Source organism: Palaemon carinicauda, chromosome 2, assembly GCF_036898095.1.
Source record: "Palaemon carinicauda isolate YSFRI2023 chromosome 2, ASM3689809v2, whole genome shotgun sequence".
Taxonomy (NCBI): domain Eukaryota; kingdom Metazoa; phylum Arthropoda; class Malacostraca; order Decapoda; family Palaemonidae; genus Palaemon; species Palaemon carinicauda.
This window is the reverse complement of record NC_090726.1, coordinates 103,237,113-103,254,612: the sequence shown is the minus strand read 5'-3', so window position 1 is coordinate 103,254,612 and position 17,500 is coordinate 103,237,113. Positions and strand designations below refer to the sequence as shown.

Sequence of the window (17,500 nt, the reverse complement as noted above, 5' to 3'; positions counted from 1 at the left end):
CTTCTATTTATTTTCAGCCCCACCTCGTGTGATGTTTAATACATTCTGGTAAGCAAGCATTGTAAATCCTGTGGTGTTCTGCTAAGAAGAACAGCATTATCAGCTAAATTCTTATCACCAATCCAGTTCAAGTCTTCTTTACCATCTCTGAATGTTCTACACATTAAAGTCCACGAGGAGGATAAACAACATAGGTGACAACACATTCCCTTGGAGTACTCCGCTGTTCACTGGAAACTCACTTGATAGATTCCATTAACATTAACTTTGCACTTGCTATGCTCATGCACAGACTTAATCAAATTTACATATTTAAGAGGAATTCCATAATAACGCAGGATTCTCCACAAATTTGGCCGGTGCACCCTATCAAAACTTTTTTATAGTCCACAAATACCATCAAAAGGGGATTTCTATATTCTACGCATTGCTGTACAACATGTCTCAAAGTGAAAATTTGGTCAGTGCAACTTCTACCTTTTCTAAATCCTGGTTGTTCTTCTCTCAGCTTTTCATTAATCTTTCTCTTCAGTCTCTCAAGAATAAGCATACTATATATCTTCATAACAACTGACGTAAGTGTTATGCCTCTGCAATTATTACAATCAGTCAGGTCTCCCTTTTTAGCTATTTTCACCCACACTCCTAACTCCCATACATCAGGTGTTGCCTCTTCATGCCACATTCTATAAAATAATCTTGTAAGTAGTCTGGGAGTCACTTCATTTTCGGCCAGTATCATCTCGGCAGTTATTCTACCGTATCGAGGGGCTTTCCATCTCTTTACTTTTTTGAGGATAGCCTCGACTTCAAACACAATGAATTCTCTCAGGGGCACTTCAAGGTCTTCATCAGCTTCAGGTATATTAATAAAATTATTCTCTTCGTATGTCCTATTCACAACCTCACTAAAGTTGTCTTTCTTCATCTTCTGTTGTTATAACAGCCATCTCTCTTTTTGATGGGTATATGCTTCTTTTTTTGCCCCAGTCGAGATTTCATTAACAATTCTATGAGCAATTCTCACACCATAGCTACTTCCTAAATTCATAGCTCTGTCAACCTCATCTGCTTTACTGTCTAGATACTCTCTCCAGTCATTCCTGGCTTTTCTTTTGACCTCTCTGTCAATACTGGAATACTTAGCATGCTCTACCATGTAATTTTCGTTAATCCCTCGAAACCTTTCAACAATCCATTTCTTTCTTTGTCTCTTTTTTATAGTATCCCAACTATCATTAGATATCCATGGCTTTCTCCTTGTAACTGTTTGTCCCAAGACTTCACCATCAACTGACTGATATATGTTCTTGATATCACACCAATCTTCATTAATTGTCTGTTCTTCGTCTCTTAAAGTCTCTAAGACTGCAAATCGATTCTTACATTCAATTGCAAATGTTTTTCTTTGCTCTTCTTCTAGAAGCTTAGTTTTATCAAACCTAGGTATTCAATCTATCTTTCTGTTGGGTGCTTTTAGTTTTAATTTCAGTGTGGCAATGGGGAGCTGGTGATCACTACCAATATCTGCACCTCTATAGCGTTTTACATTTCTCAAAGTCCTCCTTCTCTCTTTATTAATGGAAAAGTGATCTATCTGATTTTTGTAATTACCACCTGGTGAAGTCCAAGTATACTTGTGGATGTCCTTATGTCGGAACAGAGTATCTCCTATGACAAGATTGTTTGCTGAACAGAAACTTATTAAATGTACTCCATTTTCATTTGCAACTTCGCCAAGACTCTCGACACCCATCACATTCTCTATCCCTTAATTATTTCTTCCAACTTTACATTGAAGTCGCCATTCACAATTTTCATATCTCTCTCAGAGATCTCATCTATTATCCTCTGCAGTTCTTCATAGTATTCATCTTTCCTTTCTTCAGGGGAATAATTTTTGGGGGCATAACAAACTATAATGCTCATATTGCACTGCTTTGATTTGAACTTTGCTAGTAAGAATCTACTATTTACAGCTCTCCACTCGGTTAATGCATTTCTGCTCTTTGTATCATCATCATTACTATCCCTTCTCTTACCAGCTCCATCTGATCTTCCTGAGTAAATATATATATTCCCTTCGTCTAAAGTTTCCTTACTAATCCCCTTATAACGTGTTTCACTTAGGACCATGATATCAAAACTCTATTACATAAGTTCACTCTTCACTTACTGTGACTTCCCAATCTGATTCATGGTTCTAACATTCCAATTACATATTTTCAGTTTTTCTTTAGTATTTATAAACCGGGAGATTCTTAGCACCCTGCTATCCCGGGACTGGGGGCTATTCTTTCATCTTCTCTATCTATGACTGACTAAATCCATAGAGGATTCATTAGCTAAGTACATCAAAGGAAAGCTAGTTCCTTGTGATGCGCAGTGCCTATCTAACTAAGGCAAGCAAAATCAACCGCCAGGTATCAGGAGTAGAAGCCGAAGAGACCGTTTGTCCATCGCCTTAAACCCATCCGTCATCCTGCTTCCTGCGACTTCATCGAGATTTAGGGGGCCATATCCTCCACACCCAAACCTCTTATTACTCCACAAAGTTGCTCATCCACTTATACTAGTATACCCGTTGGCAAACATGGATTGCTAAGATATACCACCTAGCACACACACACACACACACACACACACACATATATATATATATATATATATACACATACACACACGTATACATATATATACACACACACATATATATATATATATATATATATATATATACAGTATATATATGCAGTATATATATGTATATATATATATATATATATATATATATATATATATATATATATATATGGCACAAAATATTTACATTTGACGCAACAAGATTCGATTTTGAATATAAATGTTAACATAGGATTCATTTGATCAGCTTGTATAAGAGATTTATAACAATATCTAGTACTTTCAATGTTAGATTCCCCATTATTCTCATAAGAGAATGTATGGTCAATTTAAAATTCAATTTTACATTTGGTATATGTATAAAGCAACAACAAATGAATACTGGATTCATAGCTGAGGCGGATTTTAGAAATCTCAGTAAGAAGGCAAGATTTAGTGCGAGGAACAAGCAAAGCAAATTGCTATATGGGCCTATTTTGTGAAACAACTGGAGGTAGAATGCGAGTACGCTGGAAGATTAAAGAGGAATCCATACCACCTATTGTTTTATATAAGCAAATAAAAACGTGCTCTATATTCCTACCTTCTTAAGAGAGTTCGCGGTTTCCAGTGGGTTGACATACGTGAACAACAACACAATCTTAAATATTAAAGGATTTCCGTCAAATGGTGCTGTACGATATCAATGATAAGCACCACAATATACAGAATATATACAGTATATATACATACATATATACAGTATATATATATATATATATATATATATATATATATATATATATATATATATATATATATATATATATATATATATATATGTGTGTGTGTGTGTGTGTGTATATATATTGATAGCGTATCTATTTAATCATTCGTTATTTATACATTGGAGTGCACGCACCATATATGCATCTAGCTCTCTTCTCAATTCATTGTATACAAAACTAAATCGATTTATTATACGTCAATCATTGATTCTACACATAAAATTATGAATAGAGCTACTCTACTTCGTAAAATATGAGAAAACCAGTAGACAATATTTGGATTGCTCTCCGAGGATGAGAGTAAAATGCTTCCAATTGTCAAACCAGCTTTCCTCCCAAGATTTACTTTTTTATATTACCTAAGAAGGTTTTTTACTAATTCTTTGAATTCCTTCTTATATATATATTGAGAGGATAACTGCTACTTAGCATCAGCTGATCGAATAGTACGTCTCTAAAAAATTAAAGGCTCTTCCCCAATAAGATGGATATATAGTATATTATTCTATTAGGCATTTATCGTCTCTCCAAGATCGTATCAATAACCACACACCTACATACACACATCTATCTATCTATCTATCTACATCCATCTCTCTCTCTCTCTCTCTCTCTCTCTCTCTCTCTCTCTCTCTCTCTCTCTATATATATATATATATATATCCATATATATATATATATGCACACACACACACACACACACATATATATATATATATATATATATATATATATATATATATATATATATACATATATATACATAAATAGAGAGAGAGAGAGAGAGAGAGAGAGAGAGAGAGAGAGAGAGAGAGAGAGAGAGAGAGAGAGAGAGAGAGAGAGAGAGAGAGAGAGAGTATTTCCATTAAGTGTATACTTTGAAAATATTCCTTCGTATGTCAAATCGATGATTGGTAGAGGTTGAGAGATTAAAAATAGCAGCATGAAATGATGGATGCTACGTGAATATGGAGAAACTTCCTCCCCGCCATAGGGACTCTTCTGAAAAAGAGAAGAAAAGATTATTTACGAATGAAGTAAAGTGAATAACAGACGAAAGGTGACGATTTGGGGTGAGCGATGAACACAAACATACAGTACTCTACTGATCCACTCTTTAGGGTATATGGGGAGCAGACGCATTCATACCCCTTGGCAAGGATGACAGACGGCAGCATCTTTTGGCAATGATATGACGACTTCCTGGATACCCTTCACCATAAAGGTTTTTTTTATCTACTTCATTAAATGATTTTTTTTTTCTTTTACATAACTTTATGTGGCTCTAAATAGCATGAATTCAGACTTTTAAATACATAATGCAGGTTTTGCTTGACCGGCATCAATCTGGTTATACCATGTGTTTTGACTTAAACGTAATGGAAAGATCATCTTCTCACAATGGTGCCCTGTCCACTTGGATTCACGTTTTCACCCTTTTCTTATACGATTGGTGGTTATATATGAGACATGATACGACTAGTTTTTCATTTAGGAATAATGATATACTGATTTAGTGAGCATAGCATTTCCAGTGACTTTCTAAATTTAATTTTGTCGAGAATCCCTGAGATTTGATTCCAAAGTGATCCTGAATAAATGCAAGAAAGAACCCAAATCCCGGTTACCCTGAATTCCAGACATATGTCTGATAATTAGATATGGTTAATAGTTACATCACCCCTCATATAGTCTATCCTCTCCTTTGAATTGATCGATTTTTAGGCTATTCTCATCTTATTTACGTATGGATGTCATTCGGTGATTCCTGTTATGTATGAGGAAACCGGAACGTTATTACTATTTCCTGGTACACTACAGTAGATAGCCTATAATGCCAGCCATAGATGTCATAATATTATTCGGAGGTTTACACGTCACTGTAGCCTTAATAAAAATGAATAAAATAAGATCACATACGTTTCTTTTTTTTAAATCAATTTTCCTCCCGAATTTTTCTTGACCTCTTTTATTCTACACTTAGTTATATCAACCTTTAAACGTTGTTTCTAGCAGACTTATTACTATCTATTCAATGTTATTCTTATCATGGAGCTTTCTCAGTAATTATACTGTAAGTGAGGTCTGACTTCTCAAATTCAGTAGTGTCCGGCTTGATGGCAATGAATAAGATATACAGAACATTTCGAGCTGTACCTTCTGGTGTTGAGATTAGACCATACCCTTCCTCTGGCCGGGACAAGATACAGATATGTCTTCTAAACCGCCTCCCTCTTCTCCTTAACGGTGTTAAAAAAAGAAAAAAATTAGAATGTGATTCAGATGGTGGGATAAATGTCACTCATGTATAGGTAGATAATACCTCTCTGAATGTAGAAGAAAGAGTAAATAGAAGTGAGATAGAAGACGGTCAGAATACTCGTAGAGACTAATTCATTTTGCTATTAGTATGTGAATAATTCGATAGGCCTACTCATGTATACAATGATACATACAGTATAGTAAGCATCAGGGTCTCAAATGAAGTACACATGTGAATCTTGATCCTTCGTAGAAATGAATAGCCCTTCCATTCGGATCTGTGATGATGATTGAAATATGATGTCATCACTGGATATTTAACAGGTTATAAAATGTATTATGCAAGGTAATTTCTCTAAATTGAAACATTGGCTTAGTCCATTTACTAATGGCAAATAAACTCGGCTGGATGACATCAGAATAAATGTACATGTTGCCACCTTCATAATTATTAGGTGAGGATGCTGATGCCTGGTTTTCCTCTCTTCTTTAAAGACATTTATTTTTTCCTTCGTGTATTTAGACTTTACTTCTACCTTATTGTATTTTAGCTATATTCTTGCTCTCTTGTATTTTTGCTTTATGTTTGCCATCTAGTAATATGTATTTTGACTTTATTCTTGCCTTTTTACTTTTTTACTTTAATCTTGCATTCATGTATTTTGACATTATTCCTGCATTCTTGCATTTCGTTTTTTGACTTTATTTTTGCCTTCTGACATTTTGACTTTATTTTTGCCATCTTGTATTTTGTATTTTGACTTTTTTATTGCCTTCTCGTATTTTGACCTTACTCTCGCCTTCTTGTAAATTAACTCTATTCTCGCCTTCACTCATTTTGCCTTTATTCTTGCCCTCTTGTATGTTTATATCTATGCTTGTCATCTTGTAATATGTATTTTGACTTTATTCTTGCCTTTTTACACTTTGACTTTATTTTTTTGTTCTTACATTTTGACAATATTCGTACCTTCTTGTATTTTACATTTTTACTTTTTTTTACATTCTTGCATTTTGACTTTATTCTTGCCTTTTTTAATTTTGTATTTTGACTTTATTCTCGTCTTCTTGTATATTGACTTTATTCATGCCTTCTTGTATTTTGACTTTATTCTTGCGTTCTTTATTTTTTTTTTACTTTATTTTTGCCATCTTGCATTTTGACTTCATTCTTGCCTTCATGCATGTTGCTTTTATTCATACCTTCTTGTATTTTGTATTTTGAATATATCCTTCCCTTCTTGTATTTTGACTTTATTCTCGCCTATTTGTAAATTGACTTTATTATCTAAAGTTTATTATTGTCTTCATGTATTTTAACTTTATTCTTGCCATCTTGCATTTCGACTTCATTATCGCCTTCATGCCTATTGACTTTATTCTTGCGCTCTTGTATTTTGACCTTATTCTTACCTAGTTATATTTAAACTTTTTTCCTTCATGTATTTTGGCTTTATCATTGCCTTCTTTTATTTTGACTTTAATTTTGCCTTCATGTATTTTGACTTTATTCATGACTTCTTTTATTTTGACTATTCTTTCCATCTTACATTTTAGCTTTATTCTTGCCTCCATGCATTTTGACTTTATTCTTGTCTTCTTGTATTTTGAATTTATACTTGTATTTATACTTCCCATCCTGTATTTTGACTTCATTCTTGCCGTCTTGTATTTGAACTACTGTATATTTCTGTCTTTATGTATTTTGACTTTATTCTTACCTTCTTGTATTTGAACTACTGTATATCTCTGTCTTCATGTATTTTGACTTTATTCTTACCTTCTTGTATTTGAACTACTGTATATCTCTGTCTTCATGTATTTTGACTTTATTATTGCCTTCTTGTATTTTAACTTTAATCTTACCATCTTTTATTTTGAATTTATTCTTGCTATTTTGTATTTTGAATTTATTCGTCTCTTCAAGCGTTGACTTTATTCTTTACTTTTTATATTTTGACTTTATTCTTGCTATCTTCTATTATGTATCTTAACTTTATTGTTGCTTTCTTACATTTTTACTATATTCTTGCCTGCTTGCATTTTAAAATTAATTCTTACCTTCTTGTATTTTGTATTTTGAATATGCTCTGGCCTTCTAGCATTTGGACTGTATTCTTGCCTTCCTTCATTTTGACTATATTCTCGCCGTTTTGAATTTAAACTTTATTTTCCCCTTCATGTATTTTGATATTATTATTGCCATCTTGTATTTTAACTTTATTCTTGCATTCATGTATTTTACTTTAATCTTGCCTTCTTGTATTTTGACTTTATTCATACCCTAATGTATTCAAACGTCATTATTCCTACTTTCTTGTATTTTTACTTCAATTTTGGCCTTATGTATTATCACTTGATTTTTCTCTTCTTTTACTTTGAATTTATTCTTACCTTTATGTATTTTAACTTTAATTTTGCCTTTTTGTATTTTGACTTTAATTTTGCCTTCTTATATATCAACCTTTTCTTGCCTTCTTGTATTTTGACTTTATTCTTGTTATATTGTATTTTAACTTTATTCTTGTCATATTGTATTTTGACTTTATTCTTGCCTTAATGCATTTTGACTTTATTCTTGCCTTAATGCATTTTGACTTTATTCTTGCCTTCTATTTTGACTTTATTCTTGCCTTCATGCTTTTTTACTTCATTCCTGCCTTCTTACACCTTGACTTTATTCTTGTCTTTTAATACTAACACTTTATTTCTACCTTCATTTATTTTGACCTTATTCTTGCCTTGTATTTTGACTTTATTCTTGTCTTCATATCTTTTGACTGTGTTCTTGTTTTTATGTGCTTAAAACTTTTTTCCGGTTTCACGTATATTACCTGTATTCCTTCCTTCATGTATTTTGACTTCAACTTACCTTCATACATTTTGACTTTATTCTTGCCTTAATGTCTTTTTACTTTATATTTGCCTGCATGCATTTTTACTTCATTCTTACCTTCTTATAATTTTACCTTAATATTGCCATCTTGTATTTTGACTTTATTCTTGCCTTCATGCATTTGATCTTTCTTTTACCATCATGTATATTAACTTTATTCTTTCATTTTTGTATTTTGATTCTATTCCTTCATTCTTATACTTCAACTTTTTTCTTGCTTTCATATAATTTTGACTATTATTTTTACTTTATTCTTGCGTTCATACATCTTTACTTTATTCTCACCTTCCTCTATTTTGGCTTTATTCTTGCCTTCATGCATATTGACTTTATTTTTGACTTTTTATATTTTGACTTTATTCCTGCCTTCTTGTATTTAAACTTTTTTTGCCCTCATTTATTTTTAATTTATTCTTTCCTTCATGCATTTTTACTTAATTCTTGCCTTCTTATAATTAAACTTTATTCTTGCTTTCATGCATTTTGACCTTTTTCTCGCCCTCATGTATTTTGACTCTATTCTTCCCTTCATATATTTTGATGTCATTCTTACCATCATGACTTTTGACTTTATTCCTGCCTTCTTGCATTTTGACTACCTTCTTACCATTATGAATTTTTACGCTATTCTTGCATTTTTGGATTTTGACTTTATTCTTACTTCCATGTATTTTGACTTAATTCTAGCATTCATATATTTTTTGCTTCCATATATTTTGGCTTTATTCTTGCCTTCATGTACTTTGGCTTTATTCTTACCATCATATATTTTGGTTTTATTCTGACCTTCATATATTTTTACTCTATTCCTGCATTCTTGGGTTTTGACTTTATTCTTGCCTTAATTTTTTTTACTTTATTTTTGGCTTTTTGTATTTGACCCTTGTTTTGCTTTCTTGGATTTTAAATTCATTCCTTACTTCATTCATTTTGACTTTTTTCTCGTCTTAATGTGTATCAACTTAATTTTTGGCTTTTTTTATTTTGACTTTATTCTTGCATTATTGTGTTTTGACTTTATTCTTGCCTTCATGTATTTTTACTTTGATTTTTGCCTTAATTTTTTTACTTTATTTTTACCTTCATGTCTGTAGACTTTATTCTTATAATCTTGCATTCATGTAAATCGAATTTATTTTCTCCATCTTATTTTACTTTATGTATGCCTTCATGAATCTTTACGTTAGTTTTTCTTCCACGTATTCTATTTGCTGTATTTTTGTATTAAGACATTATTCTTGCTTTCATGTATTTCAACTTTATTCTCGCCTTAATATTTAACGTATTTCGACTTTATTCTTGCCTTTTTTGTATTTTGATTTTAATTTTGCCTTCTTGTATTTTGACTTTATTCTTGCCTTCCTCTATTTTGACTTTATTTTTACCATCATGTATTTTAAATTTATTCTGCCTTATTACATTTTGACTTTATTTTTACCATCATGTATTTTGAATTTAATTTTGCCATCTTGTATTTTGACTTCTCTTGCCTTTCTGTATTTTTGCTTTATTTTTGCCTTCTTGTATTTTGACTTTTCTTGCCTTCCTGTATTTTTGCTTTATTTTTGCCTTCTTGTATTTTGACTTTTCTTGCCTTCCTGTATTTTTGCTTTATTTTTGCAATCTTGTATTTTGACTTTATTCCTGCCTTTGTGCATTTTGACTGTATTCTTGCCATTTTAGACTTTTACTTAATTTTTTCCTTTTTGTATGTAATATTAATTTTTGTCGTCATTTATGTTGCCTTTATTTTTCCCTTCTTGCATTTTGACTTTATCTTGCCTTTTTGTACTTAAACTTGATTGTTGATTATATATATTATTACTTTATTCTCCTCTTCTTGTGTTTTGGCTTATACTTGCATTCATGTATTGTGGCTTCATTCTAACCATCATTTATTATATTTTTTCTTGCTTTTTTTGTTTTGTTTTTTTTACTTTATTTTTGCCTTTTTTGTACCCTTACTTTATTTTTGCTTACACGCATTTCGACTTTATTCTCCCCTTCATGTATTTTGACCTAATTCTTGCCTTCATGCATTTTGACTTTACTCTTGCCTTCTTATAATTTGACTTTAATCCTGCTTTTATCTATTTTGACTTAGTCTCGCTATATGTATATTGACTTTATTCCTGCTCTCATGTATTTTTACTTTATTCAAACCTTCATGTATATCGACTTTATTCTTGCATTCGTGTATTTTGACTCATTCTTACCATCATACATTTGGACTTTATTCTTGCATTTTTGTATTTTGACTATATTCTTGCATTTATGTATTTTTACCTTATTCTTGCCTTCATTATTTTTTGCTTCTATCATGAGTTCTTACATTTTGACTTTATTTGAGTCTTCTTACACTTTTACGTTATTCATGTCTTCTAGTATTTATACTTTTTTTTCCTTCATTTATTTAGAATTTATTCTTGCCTTCTTGTATTTTGACTTTTTTCTTGTCTTCTTAAATTTTGAGTTTATTCTTGCTTTCATGTATTTTGACTTTATTCTTGCATTCGTGCATTTTGACTTTAGTTTTGCCTTCATATACTTTAAATTAATTTTGCCATAACGTATTTCAACTTTATTCTTGCCTTCATGTAATTTGACTTTAATTTTGCCTTCTTGTATTTGAATATATTCTCGCCTTCCTGTATTTTGACTTTATTTTTGCCATCTCGTAGTCTGATTTTATTCTTACCTTATTGTATTTTGACTTTATTCTTGCCTTCTTGTATTTTAAATTTAGTTTTGCCTTCTTGTATTTTGACTTAATTCCTACCTTCTTTTATTTTGACTTTAATCTTGCCATCTCGTATTCTTGCCCTCATGCATTTTGAATTCATCCTTGTGTCCTTATATTTTGACTTTACTTTTGCCTTTTTATGATTTGGCTTTATGCTTGCTATTTTATACTTTCACTTAATTATTGCATTTTTGTGTTAAACTTTATTTTTGTGTTCACTTATTTGGACCTGATTCTTGCCTTCTTGTATTTAGACTTTATCTTGCCTTCTTACATTTTGACTTGATTCATGCTTTTATATATTTTTACTTTACTCTTGCCTTTTTGTATATTGAATTTATTCTTGCCCTCATGTATTTTGGCTTTTTCATATCCATCATATATTTTGACTTTATTCTTGCATTTTGGTATTTTGACTTTATTCTTGCCTTTTTGTATCGTGACTTTATTTTCACTTTCATGCATTTTCACTTTATTCTTGCCTTCTTGCATTTTTACTTCATTCTTGTCTTCACGCGTTCTGATTTCATTCTTGCTATCTTATATTTTGACTTTATTCTTGCTTTTATTTATTTTGACTAAAAATCTCGCCCTTATTTACATTGACTTTATTCCTGCTCTCATGTTTTTTTTAATTTATTCAAGCCTTCATGTATTTTGACTTTATTCTTGCCTTCATTAATTTTGACTTTACTCTTGCCTTCATCAATTTTGACTTTATCTTGCCTTCTTGTACTATAACTTGATATTTGCCTTATTTTTTATTTGACTCTTACCTTCTAATCTTTAAACTTCCTTTTCATCCTTTCATTTTGACTTTATTCTTGCCTTCTTGTATTTTGACTTTATTTGTGACTTCTTAAATTTTGACTTTATTCTTGCTTTTATATATTTTGATTTATTCTTGTGTTCATGCATTACGACTTTATTCTTGCCTTATTGTATTTTGACTTTATCCTTGTGAACTTATGTTTTAAATTTTTTTTGCTTTCTAAATATTTTGACTTCTCACCTTCATGTATCTTGACTTTATTTATGCCTTCAGGTTTTTTTCACTCCATTTTTACCATTATGTATTTTGACTATATTTTTGCCTTTTTGTAATTTGTCTTTATTCTTACCTTCAAGCATTTTTACTTTATTTTTGTCTTCCTTTATTTTGACTTTATTCTTGTTTTCATATATTTTTACTTCATATTTATTTACTTTATTCTTGCCTTCATACATATTGACTTTACGTTTCGATTTTTGTCCTTGACTTCATTCTTACCAACATGAATTTTGATTTATTCCCTGCCTTGTATCTAAACTTTATTCTTGCTTTTTTGTGTTTTGGCTTTATTCTTGCGTTCTTTTGTATTTTACTTTATTCTTGCCTTTTTATATTTTGACTTCATTCTTGCTTTATGTATTTTAATTTTATCCTCACCTTCTTGTATATTTAATTTATTCTTGACTTCATGTATTTTTACCTTAATCTTGTCTTCTTATATTTTGACTTTATTCTTCACTTCATGTAAATAAACCTTTTCTTCACCCTCATTCATTTTGACTATAATCTTACCTTCTTATATTTAGACTATATTTTTGCATTTATATATTTCTAATTTTTTTTTCTTGCTTTTATGTATTTCGTCTTCATTCTTACCATCATGTATTTTGGCGTCATTCTTGCCATCATGCACTTTGAATTTATTCCTGTTGTTTTGTATATTGGCTTCATTCTTTATTCATGTATTTCTAATTTAATCTTGCCTTCTTTTATTTTGACCTCATCCTTGTTTTCATGTATTTTGACTTTATTTTCGCCTTCATGTATATTGATTGACCTTATTCTTACCATAATGTATTTTCACTTCATTCCTGCATTTTCGTATTTTGTATGTGGTTTGCTATTTTTTTTTATTTTACTATATTCTTCAATTCATGCATTTTTACCTTATTCTTGTCTTCTTGTATTTTAAATTTATTCTTGTCTTCATACATTTTGACTTTATTTTTAGCCTTATATTTTTGATTTTTACTTTATCCATGCCTTTTTGTATTTATTTATTTATTTATTTATTTATTTATTTATTTATTTATTTATTTTTTTTTTTTTTGCGTTCATTCATTTTGACTTCATTCTTGCCTTCCTATATTATGACCGTATTCTTGCCTAATTATACTTTGACTTTATTCTTGTTGTTATATGTTTTGACTATTCTCGCCTTCAGGTATCTTGACTATTTTTGCCTTTCATGTATTTTGACTACATTCTTACCATCATTTATTTCGACAATATTTTTTTCATTTTTGTATTTTGACTTTATTCATGCCTTAATTGTTTCCACTTTATTCTTGCTTTCTTATATTTTAACTTAATTCATGCTTTTATGTATTTTGACTTTATTCTTACCTTCTTATATTTTGACATTATTCCTGCCTTGTATTTTGCCTTTTCATATTTTGACTTTATTATTGATTTTATGTATTTTGACTTTAATCTCGTATTTATGTATTTCGACTTTATTCTTGCCTTCTTGTATTTTGACTTTATAATTGCTTTTGTATATTTTAACTTTATTCTCGCCTTCATGTATCCTGACTTTATTTTTTCCCTCATGCATTTTCCCTTCATTCTGACTATCATGTATTTTTACTATATTTTTGCATTTTTTTTTATTTTTACTTTCTTTTCGTCCTCAAGTATTTTTACTTTATTTTTGCGTTCTTACATTTTAACTTAATTCTTGCTTTTATGTATCTTGATTTTATTCTATCCTTGTAATTTGACTTCATTCTTACCTAAATGTGTTTTGACTTTATTGTTGCCTTTTTGTGTTTAAACTTTATGCCTTTTTCTATTTTCACTTTATTCTTGCTTTCTTGTATTTTACTTTATTCTTGCCTTCCAATATTTTGTCTTTATGCTTGCTTATATGTAATTTGACTTTTTTTCTCGCCTTTATGTATTTTTACTTTATTCATGTCTTCTTCTACTTTGACTTTATTCTTGCCTTCATGTATTTTTACTTTATTCTTGCCTTCTTATATATTGACTTTATTACTGCTTTTCTTGTTTTTACTTTATTCTTGCTTTTATGTATATTGAATTTATTTTTGCCTCCAAGTGTTTTGACTTTATTCTTAGAATCATGTAATTTATTTGTTTTCTTACCTTCCTGCATTTTCACTCTATTCTTGCCTTTTTGTGTTTCAACTTTATTTCTGCTTTCATGTGTTTTCACTTCATTCTTGCCTTCATGTATTTTTGCCTTATTCTTACCATCATATATTTTTACTTTATTCTTATCATCATGTATTTTGACTTTATGCATGCCTTCATGCATTTTTACTTCATTCTTGCCTTCTTGTGCTTTGACTTTATTCTTGCCTTCATCTGTTTTACTTCCTCCTTGCCTTCTTGTATTTGACTTTATTCTTATCTTCTTTTACTTTTACTTTATTCCTGCCTTCACGTATTTCTGACTTTATTCATGCCCTTATGTATATTAACTTTAGCCTTGCCTTCATATATTTTGACTTTATTCTTGTCTTTACGTATTTAGACTTTATTCTAACATCCTTTTTTATTTTGGCTTTATTCTTGCATTTTTGCATTTTGACTTTATTCTCGCCTTCTTGTAAATTGCCTTTATTCTTGCCTTCTTGTATTTTGACTCTATTCTTGACTTCTTGTTTTTTTAATTTATTGGTGCCTTCTCGTATCTTTACTTTATTATTGCCTTAATGTGATTTGACTTTATTCTTGCCTTCATGTATTTTTACTTTTTTTTTACCTTCATGTATTTTACTTTATTTTGCCTTAATGTATCTTACTTTATTTTTCCCTTCATGTATTTTGACTTTCTTTTTACCTTCTTGTGTTTCGACTTTATCTTGGCTTGTTGAATTTAGACTTTATTCTTGCATTCTTGTATCTTGACTTTATTTTTGCTTTAAGTATTTTTACAATATCATTGCCTTCTTATATTTTGTATTTATTCCTGCCTTCGCATATTTTTACTTTTTTTTTGTATTTTGTATTTTGACTTCATCTTTCCTTCCTGTATTATGACCTTTTTCTTGCATCCTTTTCTTTTTCTCTTTTACTTTACCTTGTCTCCTTGTATTTTTACTTTGCTCTTGTCTCCATGCATTTTCACGTTCCATTGAACGCCAATGGTTATTTTCCCACTTCTTTTTACTGGTGTCCTTTTCACTTTTCGTAAGGTTTACTTCTAATCTTTGCTTGCTCCTTCAGGGCGTATTTTATACACCGTCAAGAGAAAAGGAGCTAATTCTTATGAAGATAATTCTTTCTACCTTGATTTTTTTCAGGGAGGAATTTAGAGCGTCCGTTTACAAATCATCACAGACATCCACCATTCATGGTTTCTCTTTGTTAGCCTCTCCATCTATTCTTATCAATTTTATTGTAAACCGTTGTCCTACTTGAATCAGTTTCGCAAGCCTTCTACTGTACTAGATCTAAATGAAATCTCTAATGGCCGACCCTACATCTTCCATCTTTACCTAGAAAAAAAAAAAAAGGAGTGATTAATATGATTAATATTTTTTACGCGAAATGTATAAATTATCGCATCCATAATATTCTGTGTCTCAGAATCCTCCTTAATATCTTGTTCAACAACACTCCTCCAGAATGGATAAAACTCTGACATACTGTTTATAAAAAAATAATTTCACTTATATAGTAAATTATCTTCCCTATATTCTCATTGATCAAAAGAGAACAAAACAAATATCAACATATGTACAATATGATAAACTGTAATTTTGGTGGCCATCGATTAGGAAATAGGAGTGATTTATTTATACAGTTGTTCCTACAAACATTTAAAAAGAAACCTAAAAGGGTTCAAGATGATGCCATTCCATTGTTTTCTAACATTTGGTTCTTTCGTATACAAAATTATATAAACATGTGAAAAATAGATATAAACAAATATTTTTTCCTTCTTACAGAAGTATATTGACGATATTTTCTTTTCTTTTCTCCAGTGTGACGTAATGGAATAGATAACTATAACTTTCATCATGGGAGAGGACACAAAATATTGTGGACATTGGTGAGTACTACTACAAACCTAATTCATCAGTTTCTCTTGATTGTCTAAATACAAATATATTCACATCTGAACACATTCACAAACTCTCAAATATATACAGTATATATGTATATATACACACACACATATATATATATATATATATATATATATATATATATATATATATATATATATGTATATATATATATATATATATATATATATATATATATATATATATATATATATATACATAGTACACACACATATATATATACATATATATATATATATATATATATATACATATACATTTATATATATATAAATGTATATATATATATATATGTATATATATATTTATAAATATATATAAATGTATATATATATATATATATATATACAGTATATATACATATATATATACAGTATATATATATATATATATATATATATATATATACATACTGTATATATATATACATATATATATGTATATATATATATATATATATATATATATATATATATATATATATATATGTATATATTTATAGATTATCTCTCCTATATAGTATAGAGCAAGCGTCCATCAATAAATATGAAATTTATAAGTATATATATATATATATAATATATATATATATATATATATATATATATTTATATATATATATAAATATATATATATATATATATATACATATATATATATATATTTATATATGTATATATATATATAAATATATATACATATATATATATATATATATATATATATATATATATATATATATATATATATATATATATATTTAACTTCATCTATTAACGTACATTTTTTCCATGTTATATGGGGTAAGTACGATTGCCTTGTTTTTGAAGGACATTGCTCTCGCTTAGGGGTAGATTGTATTTCCGATCGGCTGGCCTGCCCTACAGCCCCTAGAGGCTTAGACCGCGGTAGCATACGTTCACGTGTTGTATCAGTCATCAGCGTCCTTCCTCTCAGCAGCGAGGAATCCTGGCGCGGTTAGGATTAAAGTTCGAGCATGTGAGGTATTTGTTAAAAGAATTATATAAATATGTATATATATATATATATAATGTATATATATATGTATATATATAT

The 17,500-nt window shown here is 29.6% G+C and overlaps 1 protein-coding gene across 4 annotated transcripts in view; it reads left to right on the top strand.

Moving 5' to 3' along the window:
- LOC137626121 (uncharacterized) overlaps positions 1 to 17,500 on the top strand; it is a 261,230-nt gene that overhangs the window by 73,949 nt on the left and 169,781 nt on the right. For all 4 annotated transcript variants that reach the window (XM_068357220.1, XM_068357213.1, XM_068357200.1 and 1 more), the window contains exon 2: positions 16,319 to 16,386. In XM_068357220.1, the coding sequence (XP_068213321.1) occupies positions 16,355 to 16,386 (32 nt within the window). In that variant the 5' untranslated portion in view covers positions 16,319 to 16,354. The remainder of the gene's footprint in view (positions 1 to 16,318; positions 16,387 to 17,500) is intronic.